This window comes from Zophobas morio, unplaced genomic scaffold (assembly GCF_036711695.1).
Source record: "Zophobas morio isolate AGI-343-1 ecotype UQ-CSIRO unplaced genomic scaffold, CSIRO_AGI_Zmor_V1 ptg000014l, whole genome shotgun sequence".
Classification (NCBI taxonomy): Eukaryota; Metazoa; Arthropoda; class Insecta; order Coleoptera; family Tenebrionidae; genus Zophobas; species Zophobas morio.
In genome coordinates, this window is record NW_026972119.1 from 289,220 (window position 1) to 312,652 (window position 23,433).

The 23,433-nt window shown below is 33.2% G+C and overlaps 1 protein-coding gene across 1 annotated transcript; it reads left to right on the plus strand.

Annotated features, from left to right (window-relative positions):
* The first annotated feature begins 785 nt into the window (after nucleotides 1–785).
* LOC135129109 (uncharacterized protein K02A2.6-like) lies at nucleotides 786–1,799 on the plus strand. The gene has a single exon (XM_064056191.1). It carries the CDS (start codon nucleotides 786–788, stop codon nucleotides 1,797–1,799), a length of 1,014 nt encoding a protein of 337 aa, XP_063912261.1.
* Nucleotides 1,800–23,433: the final 21,634 nt, after the last annotated feature.

Below are 23,433 nucleotides of genomic sequence, written 5' to 3' on the forward strand. Positions count from 1 at the left end.
AATTGAAGAATCTTTTGATGCAACCTCCTTGTTTACAATTTTTTAACGTAAACCTTCCAGTCACAATTTCTGTAGATGCATCCAAAAATGGTTTAGGAGCGGTGCTAATTCAGAACGGGTCACCTTGTGCATATGCATCAAAATCCATGACATCTACTCAAACGAAATATGCACAAATCGAGAAAGAACTATTAGCAGTTTGCTTCGGAGTGGAAAAATTTCACCAATACATATATGGACAAAAATTTACTGTGGAAACTGACCATAAACCACTCATACCCATTTTTAAGAAAAGTCTAAATGATTGTCCAGCTCGTCTTCAACGTATGCTACTGTCACTTCAAAAATATGACATTGAAATCAAATACAAACCTGGAAAAGAACTAATTATTGCAGATCATTTATCGAGATCAATGTCACCAAAAGTATATCAAGAAAAAATGGACTTAGAATGTCAAATTTGTCTAATAAATGATCGCATAGAAATCCGTGACGAACGCTTAGAAGAAATGATAAGTGCAACAGCTGAAGATATGGAAATGCAATAACTGAAACAATACATTGAAAACGGATGGCCACAAAACAAAAGTAAAGTACCAGACAACATCAAAAAGTATTATAACTTCAAGAATGAATTATTCCAAGGAATGGGTTTAATCTATAAAGGAAATAAAATAATAATACCCTACAAAATGCGCACTAAAGTCTTAAATAGCATTCACACTGGTCACTTCGGAATAAATAAATGCATTCAACGAGCAAACCAAGCAATCTACTGGCCAAACATGAATGTAGAAATAGAAAATTTTGTCAGCAAATGCCAAATATGTCAACAATATAGTCGAAACAATACAAAAGAACCACTAATATTACACCAGATTGAAAAAATTCCCTGGTTCAAAGTTGGAATTGACATATATGAATTGTATGGAGAAGTCTATTTACTCGTAGTAGACTATTATTCAAAATATGCTGAAATTGCAAATCTTAACAGAAACATGACCTCAACCTCAGTTATAAAACATCTGAAATCTATTTTTGCTAGACATGGAATACCAGCTATAGTAGTCTCAGATAGTGGCACACAACTGATTAGTCAAGAACTACAAAAATTTGCAGAAGAATGGAAATTTCAAATACACCCTAGTTCTCCATATCACCAACAAGGAAATGGAATGGCAGAAAGAACCATTCAAACTGTCAAAAAACTATTAAAGAAAACAATCGAAACAAAAGCAGATATTGAACTTGCCTTACTAGCTTATCGAAACACACCTGTATATGGCACCTACACACCATCACAAATTCTAATGGCAAGATTACTTCGAGATAACGTACCGAGATCCAAACATCATCTTGAATCTCAACTAATCGAGCGAAATAAATTTCATAAAGAAATGGAACAAGCCAGACAGAAACAAAAGAAATACTACGACAGAAGTACTAAAGAGCGACCAATTCTAGAGAATCTTATATATTATCAGGACAAACCTGGCACTCGATGGAAAAAAGGAAAAATAGTGAAGTCACTCAACGATCGTTCCTATCTTATACAAACGGAGGAGGGTAAAACCCTACGAAGAAACAAACAATTTCTCAAACGTAGAAGGGAGGAAATAGATATAGAAACGAATATTGAGAATGATATCGGTACCAATGAAGAACAAGACAGGGTACAACAACATGCGACCTTAGTTGTGCCAATTCCTCCGAATAATCGAATATCACTTCAAAATAGACCGCATAGAACGATTAAGAAAAATCCAAAGTATTTTGGTCCCCAATTTGTTAATTCCTAAGTTAGTAATAATTTATGTCTTGTATACATACATTAGTGTCATTGTGTTATTATTAGTATTAGTTTTATAAAAAGAAAGGGAGATGTAATATAGTTAATGTAAGATGTGTTGCCTACCTATTGTGTACATATGTAACCATACTTTATATCTGAATAAAACCAGTATACTCCTGACTCTGAGTCTGAACAGACATCACAACAATTCTGCTTTAAGAACATGAAAATTATGTAGAACAATCGGTGGACATATAAGACTGGTACAAAGAAATTTTTCCAATGAGTATCAAGTTTGATACCCGGGACCGTTGTTGGCCAAATATGCGTTATCCATCTATCATGGCACATAACATCAACGTCAACAAGACAGATTTACACAAAATGAATTTTTCATTTTCCTCATAATTTTTATGACAGTTTGTACCAGTTTTATATGTCCACCGATTGTACACAACCACAACGCGCCAGTTTTAAACGAGTGTTTGACAGTTTGCAATTTCCAACTGACATTTCCATCAAACGAAAATTCCCCAACACATGCACGTAATATTATTACGTGCTAGTTCTGTTTCATAACGTAAGGGTGCACGTAACTAGGCATTTAGACATCAACTAGGCTAGGCGTAATTGACGCTATTACATAGTGGTCGTGGAAAAAAATAATTACAGCCCTGGTCGTGTTCATACCGCCATGTATTTTAAACATTTTAAACTATTATAAGTTGAAATGACAGCCAAGATTGATTCAGGTAAATTTTCACTTACAATTGCTGCTTCCTCAGTAATATAGCTTGCGCTACACTCATTTCAATACATCGAAACAGATAAATCGAAAAATCTAAATGACAGGAGTAGACAACACAGTAAATGCTATGACAAGTGCCATGCTGACGTGCGTTTCCAAGGCAATACGTCTAAAGCTCATACGATGTTTCTTCAAATATTGGACCTTCTAGAGGTTTTAATAATTTATAATAGTTATTTACATTATGAGTGCGGTAGGTAACATTTTGCAGGTTGAGGTCCTAATTTGCCATCCGACGCGAAGCGGAGGGTGGCATGGGACCGAAACCTGCAAAATGCCTAACGCAGGAAAATTGTATTCAATTCTTCGCCGACATTGATTTTATTTTAAAAAATATTTGTTTTTAAAAATAATTTTCGAAATGGAAATAAATGAAGTGACTTTCTAGACTTGACATTTACTGAAGGAATCTATAATACCGACAGCCACGAGATGGCGCTCTGTGATTTTTTTTTTAAATAATTATTTTTTCTAATTCAAAAGTTTTGATCGAACAAAACATGATGTAAAGTAGTATTCTAGTATGTTTTCTTTTATTATTTATACAGAACTTTTTTTATTAGAGCTTCTAGAGGCTAATGCATATTGAATTACTATGGCACCCAGAGATATGTAAAAGACTAGATACAGATATTTAATGTTCTCGTGGACATACGTTTAGGCCCAAGATGTCACTGTACGTTTATATCTCCCTCTTTTTCTCTAGCACGTACAATGGTAACCCGATATCTGAAGGTCTCGCTCTGTACGGCGCAACCAATCAGTTGGCGCAACGTTTGTCGTTGATGGCCGTTCTTGTGTTTGTGCCGGTCCCTGTCAGACCACTCAGACTGTGGGTGGTTATGATTATTTATAATTGCCGCCATCAGAACGGGCCAATAACAAGACAACCACCTTTTAGAGAGTGATCGATGTAGCCTACACTTGGCAATCCATAGTACTGATGCTAATATAGAAAATGATAGGCGACACAAAGTATTGCTACTCTTAGATCATAGATGTTGGCCCTAGATCGGGAAAGCTATAACCGTATCTGTCTTTTACATATCTCTGATGGCACCCAAAGGCGGTAAAGCAACGGTAAATTGATATTTGGTGCGTAAAGTCATTGTTACGCGGCATGTCAAAGGTGTATGAATGTTTTGTTTACATGTCAGGAAGCGAAAATAGTTATTTACAAGTGAGAAACAAATAAACAATACAAGCAAGGTAACGGGTTTTTACTGGCGGACAGAAGGATATGACTGGCGAGCCGCAGGCGAGTAAAAACCCTTTTTTGGCCTCGACAACTGTAAAACTGACATTTACGTATCGTAGATAGCCATGGTATTTTGATTTTTACACATTGAACTGTCATTTACCAAATTAAGTGCGGTAATAAACACAGAAATTTTCAAAGTTTTAAAACCCTTGAAAAATTGAAACGCCATCATTAACAAAGCTTGTGTACCCCAAAATAAGATACCGCATAAATGCATCTGTTAAATCTTTTAAAATAATAGCAATTGATTTTTTTATTGAGTTGGAGAGCGCCATCTGGTGGCATAAGCAGCACTCATATCGAACTATCTGTCACGATTTTAATTTTATCGGACGTTTGACGCAGGCAAAGCCGACTTACAAATTCCACACAATTTAAAAAATTGGTCTAAAGAGTTTAGACAGTACTTCCCTCGCTGTCGGAAACTTGACGACTGCATGCCTATTGTGTTTTTTTTCTCATTACATTTTTGTAGTGGGAATTTAAAAAAAAATTGCGATGACGTCATCAACATTTTTGCAAGGACACGTATATCAGTTGGGATAGATGTAGTGTAATACTAAGAATAAAATTATTATGTTCTCAAATTTTCGAGAAAATGAATTGGGTCGTTTTGAATATTGATTTGTAATAATCAATAAAATAACGAAACAATTTACTCACGTATACGTATCAGAGGCAACTGAAAATCGTGTATGTATAAACATTCTTAATTTAAGATGACAGGCGTAACAGCATACGTGGGAGTCAAACAGAGAAACTGTAAACAAAACGACCATCGGTTTTATTGCTTGGACTTCCGCTTATTATATAAAACATTGGGTTTTATTTTAATTCTTGACGGTGAAATTCAAAATTGGTTGATTATAAACATGTCTATTTCACATTCGCGGAACCAAGTGAGCGCATAAAACAAATGCAGGTCTGTAATGTTAAAGTCGATGTAAATAAGCGTGCTACCCTTATGTTTCAACCGAGTTTTTCCTTTAACAAATTTTGTGTCTACCAAATTGGGTTGGTTGGGGTGTAATACTAATAATAAGTGTTGCCTTTAATTTAATCAATAAAATAAATTGACTTCATTAATTTTTTTGAAGCAACTCTTAAGAAAATCTAAAATATATGAATGGAATGATAAATCACAAGTACAAACTCATCATATTTTTTGCATTGTAGATAGGATTTATTCAGCAAAATTTAAGGGTGACGTCATCAATTTTTTTAGGAGGGATGAACAAATACATTTTGAACAAAAGTTTACCATGCTTATAATAACTTTAAAATATTCCCAAGATTTCAAAGCATTCGGTTTTCTAATTCCTGATTAAATCGATAAAATAAATTCACGCCTTCATTAATTTTTTTGAGTCACCCTGCATATGCAAATCCAAAAATATGATTGGAATGATAAATCACAAGTACAGACTCGTCATATTTTGTACATTTTAGATACGATTTATTCGGCAAACTTTTGAGCTGACGTCATCAGTTTTTTGTAAAAGATAACCAAATGTATTTTGACTAAAAATTTATTATGCTCTTTATAACCTTAAAACATCTGCAAGATTTCAAAGCATTCGGTTTTGTAGTTCCTGATTAAATCAATAAAATAAATTTACGCATTCATTAATTTTTTTGAGTCACCCTGTATATGCAAATCGAAAAAATTTGAATGGAATGATAAATCACAAGAAGAGACTCACCATATTTTGTACATTTTAGATAGGATTTTTTCAGCAAAATTTTGTGGTGACATCATAAATTTTTTAGGGGGGACGACCAAATACGTTTTGATCAAAAATTTACCATGCTTATGATAATTTTAAAATATCTTCAAGATTTCGAAGCATTCGGTTTTGTAGTTCCTGAGTAAATCAGTAAAATAAATTTACGCTTTCATTTATTTTCTTGAATCACCCTGTATATGCAAATCCAAAAAATATTAATGGAGTGATAGATCACAAGTACAGACTGATCATATTTTGTACATTTTAGATATGATTTATTCGGCAAATTTTCGAGCTGACGTCATCAAGTTTTTGGAGGGGATAAGCAAATATATTTTGACTAAACATTTATTATGCTCTTTATAACCTTAAAACATCTGCAAGATTTCAAAGCATTCGGTTTTGCAGTTCATGATTAAATCAAAAAAATAAATTTACGCATTCATTAATTTTTTTGAGTCACCCTGTATATGCAAATCCAAAAAATATGAATGGAGTGATAAATTACAAGTACAGACTCATCATATTTTGTACAGTTTAGATAAGATTTATTCGGCAAACTTTCGAGCTGACGTCATCAAGTTTTTGGAGGGGATAAGCAAATATATTTTGACTAAACATTTATTATGCTCTTTATGACCTTAAAACATCTGCAAGATTTCAGAGCATTCGGTTTTGTAGTTCCTGATTAAATCAATAAAATATATTTACGCATTCATTAATTTTTTTGAGTCACCCTGTATATGCAAATCCAAAAAATATTAATGGAGTGATAGTTCACAAGTACAGACTCATCATATTTTGTACATTTTAGATATGATTTATTCCACAAACTTTTGAGCTGACGTCATCAAGTTTTTGGAGGGGATAAGCAAATATTTTTTGACTAAAGATTTATGATGCTCTTTATAGCCTTAAAACATCTGCAACATTTCAAAGCATTCTGGTTAGCAGGTTAAAAATTAAATTTCAAAATGTTGTTTTATAATTTTGATTTTTTTTCCAAAAATCTGGACGTTTCGGGTGAAAAGTCGATTCAGAGTTGTAAACAAATGTGTAGGACTATGTTATTTTATACAATTGAAAACCCATTTACTATGTACAATTTTGAAATGACGTCATCGCATTAGTGGTGGGGATGATTCGACAAATTTTGGTTAGCGTTTTACCATCTACATGATATTCTTAATATAAGTACAAAATTTCACAACAATCGGTCGAGTACTTTCGGAGATTATCTGTCTAATAAAAATCCGTGACAACAGACGGACAGACGGACAGACGGACAGACGGACGGACAGACGGACAGACGGACAGACGGACAGACAGACGGAAATGGGAGACCTATTTCTTCGTCTTCTAGGGGTCATGAAAGATCGAGAAAACGTAAAAGTAGAGAGTCGGCCGACGGACTCGATTACAATACTTCCTTTGCTTACGCTCGGGAAGTTAAAATATGAATGGAGTGATAGATCACAAGTACAGACTCATCATATTTTGTACATTTTAGATATGATTTATTCCACAAACTTTTGAGCTGACGTCATCAAGTTTTTGGAGGGGGTAAGCAAATATTTTTTGACTAAAGATTTATGATGCTCTTTATAGCCTTAAAACATCTGCAACATTTCAAAGCATTCTGGTTAGCAGATTAAAAATTAAATTTCAAAATGTTGTTTTATAATTTTGATTTTTTTTCCAAAAATCTGGACGTTTCGGGTGAAAAGTCGATTCGGAGTTGTAAACTACATGTGTAGGACTATGTTATTTTATACAATTGAAAACCCATTTACTATGTACAATTTTGAAGTGACGTCATCGCATTAGTGGTGGGGATGATTAGACAAATTTTGGTTAGCGTTTTACCATCTACATGATATTCTTAATATAAGTACAAAATTTCACAACAATCGGTCGAGTACTTTCGGAGATTATCTGTCTAATAAAAATCCGGGGGCAGACGGACAGACGGACGGACGGACAGACGGACAGACGGACAGACAGACGGAAATGGGAGACCTATTTCTTCGTCTTCTAGGGGTCATGAAAGATCGAGAAAACGTAAAAGTAGAGAGTCGGCCGACGGACTCGATTACAATACTTCCTTTGCTTACGCTCGGGAAGTAAAAATGTAAAAATTGACGAAAACAAGCACCACTAAGTCATCGGCCAAAACGTTGCACACATTATTCATGCGGTAGGCATTTTACAACGCTCAGATTTATTAAAACACTCGGCTTTGCCTCGTGTTTCAATATTAAATCTTCGCGTTGTAAAATGTAATCTACCGCATTTATAATGTAAATAACTATTACAATGCTAGTAATGTTAAATATATACTATACCTTACTGTAATGTCAATTGTCAACATTTGTCAAGGAATTGAAAAGCAATGAATGCGAGAAGCCATCATGTAAGTAACTTTACCGGTTAACCGGTTATATTTGAACTGTTTAATCCTTGACTGAATACATTTTTAACATTTTCGGGCAATACGTCGCCTATTAATCCCATCCATAGATCCCATCATTTTTCTAATTCTGTTAAAAACAATTTTTTGAGTAAACAGCGAAATGTAACTATGACACCGAAATATATCATGCAAACGTGATCAACCAAATTTATTTATTACTTCCCGAGCGTAAGCAAAGGAAGTATTGTAATCGAGTCCGTCGGCCGACTCTCTACTTTTACGTTTTCTCGATCTTTCATGACCCCTAGAAGACGAAGAAATAGGTCTCCCATTTCCGTCTGTCTGTCCGTCTGTCCGTCTGTCCGTCTGTCCGTCTGTCCGTCCGTCTGTCCGTCTGTCCGTCCGTCTGTCCGTCTGTCCGTCTGTCCGTCTGTCCGTCTGTTGTCCCGGATTTTTATTAGACAGATAATCTCCGAAAGTACTCGACCGATTGTTGTGAAATTTTGTGCTTATATTAAGAATATCATGTAGATGGTAAAACGCTAACCAAAATTTGTCGAATCATCCCCACCACTAAAGCGATGACGTCACTTCAAAATTGTACATAGTAAATGGGTTTTCAATTGTATAAAATAACATAGTCCTACACATGTAGTTTACACCTCTGAATCGACTTTTCACCCGAAACGTCCAGATTTTTGGAAAAAAAATCAAAATTATAAAACAACATTTTGAAATTTAATTTTTAATCTGCTAACCAGAATGCTTTGAAATGTTGCAGATGTTTTAAGGCTATAAAGAGCATCATAAATCTTTAGTCAAAAAATATTTGCTTATCCCCTCCAAAAACTTGATGACGTCAGCTCAAAAGTTTGTGGAATAAATCATATCTAAAATGTACAAAATATGATGAGTCTGTACTTGTGAACTATCACTCCATTAATATTTTTTGGATTTGCATATACAGGGTGATTCAAGAAAATAAATGAAAGCGTAAATTTATTTTACTGATTTACTCAGGAACTACAAAACCGAATGCTTCGAAATCTTGAAGATATTTTAAAATTATCATAAGCATGGTAAATTTTTGATCAAAACGTATTTGGTCGTCCCCCCTAAAAAATTTATGATGTCACCACAAAATTTTGCTGAAAAAATCCTATCTAAAATGTACAAAATATGGTGAGTCTCTTCTTGTGATTTATCATTCCATTCAAATTTTTTCGATTTGCATATACAGGGTGACTCAAAAAAATTAATGAATGCGTAAATTTATTTTATTGATTTAATCAGGAACTACAAAACCGAATGCTTTGAAATCTTGCAGATGTTTTAAGGTTATAAAGAGCATAATAAATTTTTAGTCAAAATATATTTGGTTATCTTCTACAAAAAACTGATGACGTCAGCTCAAAAGTTTGCCGAATAAATCGTATCTAAAATGTACAAAATATGATGAGTCTGTACTTGTGATTTATCATTCCAATCATATTTTTGGATTTGCATATGCAGGGTGACTCAAAAAAATTAATGAAGGCGTGAATTTATTTTATCGATTTAATCAGGAATTAGAAAACCGAATGCTTTGAAATCTTGGGAATATTTTAAAGTTATTATAAGCATGGTAAACTTTTGTTCAAAATGTATTTGTTCATCCCTCCTAAAAAAATTTATGACGTCACCCTTAAATTTTGCTGAATAAATCCTATCTAAAATGCAAAAAATATGATGAGTTTGTACTTGTGATTTATCATTCCATTCATATTTTTTAGATTTTCTTAAGAGGTGATTCAAAAAAATTAATGAAGTCAATTTATTTTATTGATTAAATTAAAGGCAACACTTATTATTAGTATTACACCCCAACCAACCCAATTTGGTAGACACAAAATTTGTTAAAGGAAAAACTCGGTTGAAACATAAGGGTAGCACGCTTATTTACATCGACTTTAACATTACAGACCTGCATTTGTTTTATGCGCTCACTTGGTTCCGCGAATGTGAAATAGACATGTTTATAATCAACCAATTGTGAATTTCACCGTCAAGAATTAAAATAAAACCCAATGTTTTATATAATAAGCGGAAGTCGAAGCAATAAAACCGCTGGTCGTTTTGTTTACAGTTTCTCTGTTTGACTCTCACGTATGCTGTTACGCCTGTCATCTTAAATTAAGAATGTTTATACATACACGATTTTCAGTTGCCTCTGATACGTATACGTGAGTAAATTGTTTCGTTATTTTATTGATTATTACAAATCAATATTCAAAACGACCCAATTCATTTTCCCGAAAATTTGAGAATATAATAATTTTATTCTTAGTATTACACTACATCTATCCCAACTGATATACGTGTCCTTGCAAAAATGTTGATGACGTCATCGCATTTTTTTTTTAAATTCCCGCTACAAAAATGTAATGAGAAAAAAAACACAATAGGCATGCAGTCGTCAAGTTTCCGACAGCGAGGGAAGTACTGTCTAAACTCTTTAGACCAATTTTTTTTTAATTAATTTTTGAATAACTGGATTAAAATGGGCAGAAACCGATAAAATCTTGAACACACCACGGATGTAAACGGTGCCTAATCGCCTTATTAGCCGTCTTAAAATCCTCGCTAATGCTCGGATTTCAAACAGACGGCTGTGGCGGTTATGGCACTATTTACATTCCTAGGTATGTTAATAGCTAATACATTGCTTACATTTTCGTTTCAAATATTTCCGGTCGAACTTCTCAGCTGTAATACTGGTTGCAGATCATGAAACATCGTCTGCACACGGGCCAAAAGATCAAGCGAAAATAAAAATAAAATGAATAGCTATCTAGATAAAGAAAGATAAACAATCCACGCTTTATAACTTCTGGTCAGCAACAAAAAGAAAAACACCACAACTTATTTTAATGCAACTTCGAATCATTTTATCAGAATCTGGATTAATTCAGCTGTATCATGAAGATATCAGTTTTATGCCCGAGAAAATATTATTTTCTCGTCTTCCTTCGTAGTTTAGTGGAAGTAATATTATAGACTTATATACTTGAGTTCGTTGTAAATTTATATTTTAGCAACATACAAAAAGCATAGTTGATAAGAAACCCATTTTATTTACTGTTTCGAATCATGATTCAAAACTGTTAAAAATAATTTTAGACTAGAATCCTTAAATGACCGTACAACTTATGATCTTTGATTTTTTTTCTCTCTAACAATGAATGAGATATCGAGGATCGCGCACTTAGTGACTCACTCTGTACAGTGCATATTTGATAAAGATTTATAATACAATTTCGAAACATGACTCGAAATGGGGCCATAACAATTTTAAATTGTTGAATTTTTTTTATGTAAGTATTGCCTAAACTGATGTGTAATCATAGTTACCGGTGCTATAAATATTTTGATTCGCTTTTGCTATAGCCCCTAGTATTTCTAGGGACTATAGCGTTTGCCTGTGGTAGCGATATGAAATAGGGGAAGGTGTTCCATAATCAGACAAAAAATACATTTTATTGTATAGAACTTAAATTTATTACAAAAAAAATAAACTTTCTCGGCATGTAAGAAATAAGTAATAAAAGAAAATATTTTTACAAAAAAAACAGACGTATATTAAAAAAAAGCTGAATAATTGCCTTTGAAAAATTAAAATGAAAATGATCAATAGTGGAACATGTATGTTCCACTGTCAGACATACAATGTTCCACAATTAGACAGTGTTTTAACGGATGTCTAGATTGTGAAAATTTACTTCAAATTTGAAGTAAGACTTCTCTCGCTTTGTTGTTCCCACATGTGCCGGCTTTGGAAGTACCATTTTTATTTTTTCAATGGGCACCAGAGAGATATCTTCTGTCAGGGGAAAAATGAAACTATTCTCGTACTTTAATCTTTTTCGCAGAAATTTTACCTCGTATTCTTCAGTTTCACTTTTGCGTAAGACTTCTGCGATGTAATATATTTTTTTCTTTTTTTCTTCGAATAAAATTAAAACAAAATCTCCTTGTTCGGGTTCCTTATTCAGCTGCTCCAAGAGAGGTGGTGGATCAGATTCCCCAATGAAATCAATGTCATCGTCAGAGTTTTCACGAGCAATCAGTGTCTCTACGTCATTTTCTTCATCTGTTGAACATTCCTGTAGCACTTTTCTCTTCGCGGTCTTCTTCATTTGATTGAGTTTCTTTCTTTCCTTTTCTTTTTGTTTTGCTTCTAAAGCGTTCTTTTCAGGAGTGTCAGTTGCAATAATGCTTTTGCTTTTTTCTCTTTTTTTTCTTTTCATTTGGCGTTCTTTGGCTTTGGGATACCCTTTTAATTCTTCTGGGCTACGAAATTTCTCTTTGTTTTCATTAACCGTAGATGTTGTGGGAGTCAGTGGTGTTAACTGTAAATTGTCATTGTTAGGTTCTTCCTCCAATTCTTCGCTAGCATTGTTGTTTAAGTTTCTGTCAATTACACTGTAAAAAAAGTATTTTCTTGTTCTTTGGAAAATATTTTTCTACAAGCATAATTGGGTGCCATTTTTATTTTAAGATTGATGTTTTGTCTCTGTTTCTTTACATATTCAAATACTGTCTGAAATTTCAGACCATAAACTCGAGCTGCACTTCTGATGGATATTTTATCCTGAATAACAGCTTTAACCGCTTCTCTCATGTTGTTTTCGTCAAATTGTCCTTTCGTTGTCTTACGTTGTCGACCACGAGCCATAATTCTAAAATAAAAAGACGAAGTCTCCTTAGAAAACAACTAATCTGTGTTACTATTTTGCGTGTTCCACGGTCAGACACGTGTCTGAATGTGGAACCAACCTGCTGTCTGATTGTAGACCCAAGTCGTCGTGTACACAAAATATTCATCTGTAAACTTAAAACCTAACCTACGAACGCAAATAATAGTTCAAAATAACCGCAAAATGATGGACTTACTGTTTACCCAAATAATATAACTTTATCGTTAATAGCAAAAATATAAAAGCAACAAATAGAGGGCGGATTCAAATAAATTTTTACCTGCATATACAGTTTTTTTGCGAAGAAAAACACAAACTGGACAATATGCGCCATACACTTCAACAACGATAACCAATAGTGAACACGTACTAACCATGCTGGTGACACTGGCTTCGGAGCGCTAAATTTGAAGTTAACTGCAGTGTCTGATTGTGGAACATGTCTAATTGTGGAACACCTTCCCCTAATTTATTCAAGTCATATTTGTTAGAAAACTAGATTTCGTAACAAAAGTCCTAAAGAACACATGAACAGAGAAATATGGGTTAAAAATGAGTCTATTATGCAAATTTTTGTTATCTACATCAGAATATATATAATGCATATTTGATAAAGATTCATAGATATTTTTCATACAGTTTCGAAACGATGAAATAACAATTTAAAATTCTTGAAGTTTTTGTCTAAGTAGTGTTCAAACTGTTATATAATTCAGTTGTGTTATAAAGGTTTTGGCTCTATAAATGGCGAATTATGATTACTTCGCTTTCAGTCTCTGGTAGATATGAAATAAATTACCTAGAGTATATTTGTTCCACAACGATAGCTTTCGTAACAAGATAGAATAAGAACACATGAAAAAACAAATATGGGTTAAAGAGTAGTCCATTGTACAAATCTCTGTTATGTGAGAGTATCAAATTCATATTTGATGAAGATTTATACAGGGTCATTATAAAATATTGTAGTCGAAGAAGGCCATGATTTTGGTGACATTTTGTGCCGCCTTTTTCAGTTTTGTGGAAAGGATTACACTAATATTGGAATTTTTATTTTTAGCGCCACATTAGTTGACATTAGCGGCTGCACTGTTTCAACGCTTCATCAAATTCTGTCAGATGTCAATAATTTTTTCGTTTGTACTGGTACGTTTTCCCTCACTTAGTGCGTTAATTGACTTGTCTTGTTTTCATTTTTGCTGTCTTCCCCTCTGTTAGAACTTTAATAAGTGTCTCAAAAAACAGTTTTTATCAAAACTACAGATCATTGTGGAATAATCTCAGGTAATGAACAGAGAGGAATAACTATGGTCAGTGTTACAAATGATTTTTTTAGTTCTTTGGCGCAATCATCATGCCTATTGCCGTAATGGGGTGTTAAATGAGGATGGGGATGGAGTGTACTCTGTGGAGGCGTCTAAAAACGAGTATCTAGTGAAATGTTCTGTTGTCATTGATGAAGAATCTTTGAAGACGCTATATGGCGAATTATGGCCAGATTTAACGACACTGGTAGCATTTCTAAGTGAAAACCGACGGGGAGACCTCAAGTTAGTGAAGACGTTGTTGAAGATTTAAGGATGAGAATGGAACAAAGTGCGAATAAAGCTTTGTCAAAAATCTTTACTGTCCGGAGTACCATACAGCCCATGTCAGAAAATCGTAAAAGAGAAGTTACATATGCATCCATACAAGATTTTGTTGGTTCAGGAGCTGCAACCAGCTGATTTTCCTTGGCGCGTTGGGTATTGTAGTTGGTTTCAAGCTGATATGGACGATAACGGGATTCTCGATTTGTCGTTCTTTTCTGATGAAGCCTGGTTTCATCTGTTAGGCTATTATGTCAACTGACAGAACTTCAGAATTTGGTGTATAGAAAATACTCACGCTTTTGAAGAAACACCATCACACGCAATGAAGGTTGGTGTGTGGTTAGCAGACGACGATTCATAGGCCTGATACTTTTTCAAGTAAATGAATGTGATCAATAAACAAAATTAGATGTAGAAAGTGTATGTAGGTACTGCAATAAAGTTTTTTATTTTCAGTAACTTTCATTTTTCTTTCGGTGTTAGTTGCATTCTCTTAATTTAAAACTTACTTCAACTTACTGTTTAGTAATAATTGTAATTTTACTATTAGGAAAGTTAAAAATCTTTATTAAACATTCTGTTGTTTCAAGAGATCTCATAATCAGCTACAGAACTCTTAACACTATGCTCCTGAAATTTTATTGGTTTTTTCATCTTTTTTCTTATAGAAATTTTGAAAAATCTTGATATTAGGATGGCCATGTGGGCGTGTTTTGGGTAGAACCTCTTTGACATTCCTGTTATGCAGATCTGGCATGTTTCAGATATCTAGAAACTGCAAAGCTGAAGGTAATGTTTGGACATAGCAGTTTTCACCTATTGTAGGAATGAAGATCAAGGATTTCAGTTGTGTTTTTTCAAGAGAAAAGCACCGGTCACAAACCATGTCTGCACCAATATTTTGACGATTCCTTACAATTTACAAACAGAACTTTCGCGGGATCACAACTTTGGCAAAATTATTTACTGCAAAAACTCATTAGGTACTCATAGTGTTCGTTAACTGTGATAAGACTTGCTCTGCCATTGTCCATTACGTGATTTTTCACAATTTTTACCTTCAGGGTACCTATAAAAATGTAATTTTTTAAATAATTACCGTGTTCATTGGTTTCGACAAACTTAACCTCACTTTTTGGATTTCATTATTTGAAAAATTATTGCTTCTTTGCAAAACAGACCAGATGATTTATTCTGTTCAACTCCAATCGACTTTCCAAGGTGTAATTCATGACAAAGCCCTTAAACGTTTTTCTGACAATTTACAATTTTTGAAACTGAAATGTATTGCAGTGGCGTTCACAAATGCTCGATAACACTGCAACCCTTAATGCTCTGGCCTGGCATCTTTTCGTGTCTATTTAAAATGATGTGACGAGCCGTCACTAAATTCGTTCACGAGAAAATTGTAACTAAAAAGACTAATAGCAAACCCTCAAAACATAACGCGAAAATTTGCAAATCTTAATTAATTAACACGCATGTTCTAATCGGCATATAGTACCATTCAAATAGATAAACAAAAATCAACTATCAATCCCCAAATGCAGGAACAAAACTCGCGTATTCGCAAATTGCGAATAACATTGCGCTTGCCAGACATTGCAAATAAATTGTACAAAATAATGTGCCAGAAACATCGCCAATCGCAATTACTCTCATCTAAAAATTGTATCCAAACCAAAACAGCTGCAAACGAAACGCAGACGCATAAAAAACATCAAAGAACGCCGTCGCTTCAAACTTACTACGTCATCAACCCAGCAGTGCATTTGTGCACGCACACTCATCTTAGCCCTCGCTAGAATAATCCCCACTTCATCCCCGGAACTGAGATTTCATCAGCTTCCCATATTTTTACCATATAAGGAAGCGGACTTACCGATTGGTCGACGCATCTTCACATTTTCATGACCATATAAGGGCATATAGTACCACACAAAAGCACGGTTCTATTTCTGTCCAAAACGAAGCTATATAAGGCTGAATTTCGAGCAGGAAAGAGATTCAGTTTAAGTAGAAGTTTCCAGTTGCGGCCGAAGGCTCTGTCCAAACCGGCGTCGAGATTTTTATTAATTTTGCTGAATTTTGAAGAAATCCGAACTTAGAAGAATTTGCTGAGCCCGAGAGGAAGATAGAAAAATTCTCAATGCTGCAGCTGTGTAAGTCTACCTTTTAGTCATTCTTGATTTATCTTGCTTTCCGTTTTTTTCGTCATGTGTTCTCGAGTTCGAATCGTACATGTGTAGCGTTTAATTTATGCGTTTTCTTCGTTACGTTGGGTGTGAACAGTTAGCGCCGGCACAGAAAGTAATCTTTAGTGCTTCCATATGTTCCCGTTTGCAGGTGGCACGTTTATTAGCCTTGCGTCGGTTCTTGATTGTTGGGGAGGATTTTTCGATAAATTACCGTTCGCTTTTATGATAATTATTCCAAATTTCTGTAAATTGCCGATTTAACTCTTTTGCTTGCGACATAAATATTTTATATGCGTTTTTGGAGAGGATTTTTCTGATTTTTACCGTTTGCTTTTATGATAATTATTCCAATATCTCTTTAAATTTGCCGATTTAATTCTTTGCTTGCGACATGAATATCTTATGTGCGTTTTTGGGAAGTTCCCGAATTGAAACCTTTTAATCTAATTTTCTTGCTGTCGATTATTTTATATTGAATTTTTGCCGTTTAAATATGACTCCGTTCTCTGATTATTTTGCTATAGTATTTGGAAACCTCACATTATATTTTATTTTAATCGTCTCATTGTATTTTAGCGCATTTATGATACTAATGTCCCAATGTTTAACTGCAGGTATAAATTATGACTGTTTATTTTTACATGTATCTAACTGTCCTGTAACCATCAATTTTTCTCGTGAACAATTGTTGTGCTCGGCATATTTAGCTAATCGATGTATGTGAAGACTTATTTATCTCTCTTTTTACATGTTTGTATTCATAAGCTGTCGTAGATTTAAGTGCATGATTTTAACCCGTTATTTTAGTTGTTCTTATAATCAGTGGAGATTTCTTCGAATCCACTGAATTATTGGTTTTATTATTATTTTAGTTGTTTTAATGATTTAATTAATATATAAATGCCCAATCGCAATTTATTTAAATAATTAAGCAATGATTCCATTTAGTAGTTAGTAGTTTATTTTTTTTGGTTATTTATCATGCTCGTAATATTAATATTGTTTAGAAGGTGTTGCATTTAATTAAGGATTTACCGAATTAATTTTTAGTCTTTTTGCATGCTGATTTTTCTAGGATTAAGTTTATTAATTAAAAATGTGGGTTATGTTCATAGATTTTAAGAGTTTTATTAGTGGAATATAACTGCGTAGCGCTTTAGAAGATAGTTTTGAATGTTGTTTTGTTTTTTCGTGTTATGTGTGTGAATTTATTTTATGTTTTATTTTTCTGTTGATTATTTACACATTTACTCGATTATTCTTTTGACATGCTTATTATGCTTTCTTTTAATATACGTATAAAAATGTTATATATGTTTAATTATTACCTCTTCCCCTACATGCAGTTTAGCTCTTCCATTTCCAAGGAAATGGGCCTACACCCAAATAAATAATTTTGTTAGTGTCCAAAAGCTCGGCCGCGGTCAAAACTATTTGGGCACGACAAAATGGCGCAGTCGGTAGGATCATTCGCTGAATTGCAAAAAAGGGAAGTTGTAATAATGAATTAACAAAAAAAAATAAGAAAAATCCAAAGCATTTCACCCTAGAAATTACGGTAGAATTAACGTAGATTTAACTATTACGAAATAACGGCTAATAACAAAATGAATTCAGTGTTAATTTCATAGCGACAATTATCGCGGCCATCTTGTCGAACCGCCGTGGCAACTTAGCCAATTCAGCTCAGCGTAAGCTCGTGCGTCGCGCGACTATTTTCAACCCTTTTCGGCCGAACTTATTTCGAACGATCGCGCCGGAAAATTGAAAATAATTTTGCATGATTTTAATAAACCGTTCTCATAAGAAGAACAAATTAGCAGAAAAATTAAATAAATAGATGTTATAAACCGCATAAAAGAGATTTTAGAAAAATCTAGTAAGGTTAATGTAAATAAAATTAATTTTGAGCAATTTTTAGTATAAAATTAGGCATTTTACTTTTTATCTAAACAACGGCCTTTATTTATCAAAGAAGTTTATTTTCTATCGAGCACACTTATTATGATAATTCCAGAAAAACATTAAATTCGAGAATTCACGCAATTTATTCAACTAGAGTGCACACAGAGTTTAAGTACTTCTTACTTACCAAGTTTTGTCTATAAGATACTAAAATTTTTTCCTCATCTTTCTCACTTTCGCACTTTTAAATTATGGAACAACTTTTCTTTTAATTACATCCAGTAGCACAGCAAGCTTATGAAATAAACACCAGAAATTTTCAATTACTTCAAATTTATTTTAAATTATAAGACATACACCATAAGAACACCATCATGTATAATCACTCCACCGACAATTTAGTTCGGAATAGGCGACGATCGCAGTGTGAGTCAGTAGTACCACCAGGAACTGACCAGATAATATCCCAACTCGCGAAAAATTCGGCGGTGATGGTACAAAGTCCGCTTCGTAGGTAGGCAGAAGTCTTCGTTGTACCTCAACTACGGGCCTTTTGCTGGTTGCGGGGCGCGATGTCGAAAGTCCGTCCCAAATCGAACCCGCGATTTCTAACGTGGAAACGACGCGAATTTGATTGACAAGCTCGCAAAGCGTCTAGGCGTCGAAGAAAAGCTCTCCTCTGTCCGAAGATAACGTAGAAAATCGGTAGAAACTCGTCGTTGTTCACCTATAAATAAAAAAGTAATTGTTGAAAAGATTTCATTACAAAATTAAAGTAAATTAACAGACATACGTTTGAACCATTGAGAACACAGTAGAAAACAAAATCACTACTTACCTATTTCTGCTTTTGCTTGCTAGATTAATTTTCACAACAACAGACCCGATCTTGCTTGTGTCAAAAATCACTGAACAGTGAACACTAAAACGGTTTTCTGAAGTTCCCAAATTTAGAAACAGTGCGAGAAGACGGTTCTCTCGCTTTAACGAACCCCTAATTGATGCAAGGATGCACCCAAATTGCGCCCTTGTGGTTAGATGACACCAGATGTCACACAAACAGTGATTTGCATGTTAAACCATAGCTAATTGCTCGCACTCTCGTTGAATTTCAAGTTCAAAACTTTACATACAGGGTTAAAAGAATAAATAAAATTGTTTACTGGAATTTTATTAAGTAGTAAAGAAACTTTCGCTTATTTTATTCCGTTTAATTTCGCAAATAGTTCTTATCGTCATAACTGTCAATACCGGTAATGTGCTAACTTTACTCACGCTAAATGTACCAATACAAAACTCGCACAGAGCGCAGTTCTTAATCGCGATCCCCCAACTCAAGAAGTCGTACCAGATGTTTAATAAAACACGATAGCTTCCCCTGCCTAGTGCATCTTTCACAGACCCAGATGTAAATAACATACTATAGTTTACCTTAATTTCGCAACATCAGAATAAATGATAAGAAAGAACAATTTATTTAAATACCGCTTATGCATATAATAATTAATAATAAAACCCAACGAATTCATTCTGTTTGGTGAAGGATATTCACCCTGACTCGGAACAGCTGGGACCGGAAGCGCTTTTGAGATAAAACAGTAAAAAAAAATCATTTTCGATATTTAAATAAAGTAAAACAAATTTAAACAAATACACAAATCATTGCTAGCATTGTCACGTACGTTTTGACGAAATCATTAAAGAATTTTCATTTAAATTTTATAAAACCTACTTTAAATAATTACAGGCAATTTTTAGCTTTTCGACTCTAAAATAACAAAAGAAAAATCAATATATAAACCAATCAGTCAATCATTGTTTTTTGTATATGAGCCATGCCTTACTAATTTTTTTTTCCTGAACGTTTAATTCATATTTGATAAAAATAGAACCTCTGTCTGAACTTTGATAAACAACACATCAATTAACTAAAAAAAAAAAATTTTGTTAGATTTTCTGAAATTAGACTTTAAAGATGTCCATAAGTAATTTTGTCTTGTTGAATTTAAGGAAAGAATTTTATAAACCACAGTTAAACTAATAAACGAATTCGATTTGGATTTTTACGTAAAAAAAAAGACCTTTTGTTTTGTTGAACTTCCAGCATAAAAATAAAGTAATAATAATATATTTAAATTTTAATTTTTGGAATAATATAAAGAAAATCAATCAGTATTTGGAAATAACCCAGATTTAAGAACGAAACAGGATTAAACAAATAAGTAACTCGATAAGGCAATACAGTAAATTTTGTTATAATAGAGAAGACATAAATAACTAAGTAAATAACGAATAAAACAAACATTTAGAAAACTTTCTTGTCGCGTACTGGTTGGGCCGAATAAAAGCAAGTGTGAATTCCAGAGCATAAAAGACTAGAACAGCAAAGTGAAATAAATAAGGAGATAATTTACACCCATTACTAAAAGAAATAAAAATATATGCATAAAATTTAAATCAAATTAAGGATGAACCGTCGATATTTTTTAGAACTCGTGCTGTACATCTTCAGTCAATAAATCGTTGTAGCATTACCAGATGTTGAAACAAAATAAATCCGATAATCGTAAGCCCTGAAGTAATAAACGGTAGATAAAATCCAATAAATAACAACTACATATGTCAAAAATTACATTTTTTATGGAAAATCGCGTCCCAAAACAGCTTAAAATTCACGGAAGCTCACACTTCGGAAAATAAAACTCTTGATCCGTCCTTCTTTCCAAAAGTGGCTGTAAGCCCCAGTAACCTCATGTGTATCAATAGCGTAACTTAAGTTAAACATGGGCAATTCCACGAAAATATCAACCTCAGCACATTTTTTTGAAAATTGTTAAATTAATCTAAATGTTACAATTAGTACTTCAAAAAACTTTAAATTTTACTGGCATATATTCACTTACAATATAAATCACGGTCGTAAAGAGTGCACCTTTATTGACAATAATGTACAATCAATACTTACTCCAACATTATCTTAAAAAAAAAAAAAATATATTACACTTCTTTCTTCTGATATATGTGATAATTGGTATAAGTAACGATAAGCGACTAATTTTCATGTTATTCGGAAATATTAAAGATAATTGCAAATCAGATTACATTATCTCTTTTTCTCATTCTCGCTCTCTATTTTCATTGTACTTTTATTGAAATTGCCTTGTGATTATTATTATTAAAAATCGCATCGTTACTTACGCGAAACGGGATAATTTTTTTTGGTGGCTTAGCTTTGAAATTAAATAAATTAGTCTTGACAACCGCCAATCTACCAATAATTTGATTGTGCTGTGTTAATCAAAATGTCTTTAACATCTACTGAAAGAGTAAAAAAAAAAACAACTTTTAATTAAATTTTGTCTAAATTAAATATGACTTTAGTAAAATCAAATTATTAAGAAAAAAGAGAAAACAAATCTCTACGATTAGGTTAAAAAATGAAAGTGTAAAAGCACTTATGAGGACAGTTTAAAATAAAAAAAAAACTTTGCAGAGTCCCGTACGATTTTAGTCTAAGTAACGGTGGAATTGCCCACATACAATGAAAATAAAAGAAAAAGATGAACTTGCAAGGAACACAATTATCATATCAAACATGTGAAAATGATCGGAAAAACTAACAAAAATTGTACATAAATGAATAAACAAAAGATTGCATTTATTAAATTAATACTTTAAGAAATAACGACCATAAGTCCATGGCGACATTTTATAGCATTTCAAAATTTTTAACAACTTGGAAATAGTAAAATACTAAAAATTTATCACATTCAAAATTTCAATTTCAGTCTTGACTTAATCAATAAATTATTTTTAAACCTATAGTAAGAATTGTCTCTAAAAAAAAAAAATAGTAATTTAATTAATCTCTAGTTTAAATTAGTTACCAATAATTTTTCCAAATGCGACCATCAAGTTAACAGACGAAATTTTATAAACAGTATAGATTAGCGCATTTACCACAAGAAGGGAACTTAATCTCAAGATTTTATCACTAATCATTACCATCCAGAATATGGCCCCAAATAACGATTTAAGAGGTTTGAATTTAAAGCAGTTTCGTTTTAATTGTTAGACGTGAAAATAGTGAAATTATTAAATATGCCGAGATTCAAAATTAAGTAAGCTAGAAATTATTAACAACAGTAGTTTGCAGAATTGGCAAGGAGTAAGCATAGGTAATAACGTTTAGGAAAAAGAATTATCATAATTAAGTGAAAAAGGCTCCGATATAATGTCGGTTTAACAAAGAAGAAATTTGTGTAACAACTATTTACTCAATTACCAGAAAGTAGAATAGTAGAATAGCAGTTTAGTTTATAAGTTAACATTACCAGACAAATAGAAACCGATAAGCTGATAAAAGCTGTACGCAGCCTGTAAGTCGCGATGATGATAATAATAATAATACTAGAAATCAAATTTATTAGTAACCGTTTGTGGCTCAAGGGTCAATTAACCGGCCATACACAAAGACAGACGCACCTAGTGAGCGTTATAGGGACGAAGGTAAGGGTAGTAACAGAGTGGTTGTAACCGTGTGGAGAAGAACTCTGCACGTACTACGGAATTGGCATCAATAAAATCAATTCGATAAATTCATAGCGATCACTTTAGAATAATTATAACATCCGGTAATATAACATAACAAATATAAAGAATAGAATATGAAAGAAAGAAGGATAACGTAGTAAAGAACATCTAGAACAAAATAAAGGATTTTTCCATCTGTAACAGTACTAGAAGTACAAGCACCAAAACACCTTAGATTTTTTTTGATATTGTAGCAAGAGAAACCTTTGACGACGATGTTTCCACATCGTGTTGGGTTGGTGTTACAAACACCCCAACGAAGCACGTGCATAATTTAAAGAAATAGAGAATTTAGAGTACCGGAAGTTGATTAATGATGCATCAAGAAGAAATAAGAGATTAAAAAAAAAAGGAAATGTTGATTTGAAAGAAATAAGAGATTAAAAGGAAGTATTGAATTGAAAGGAA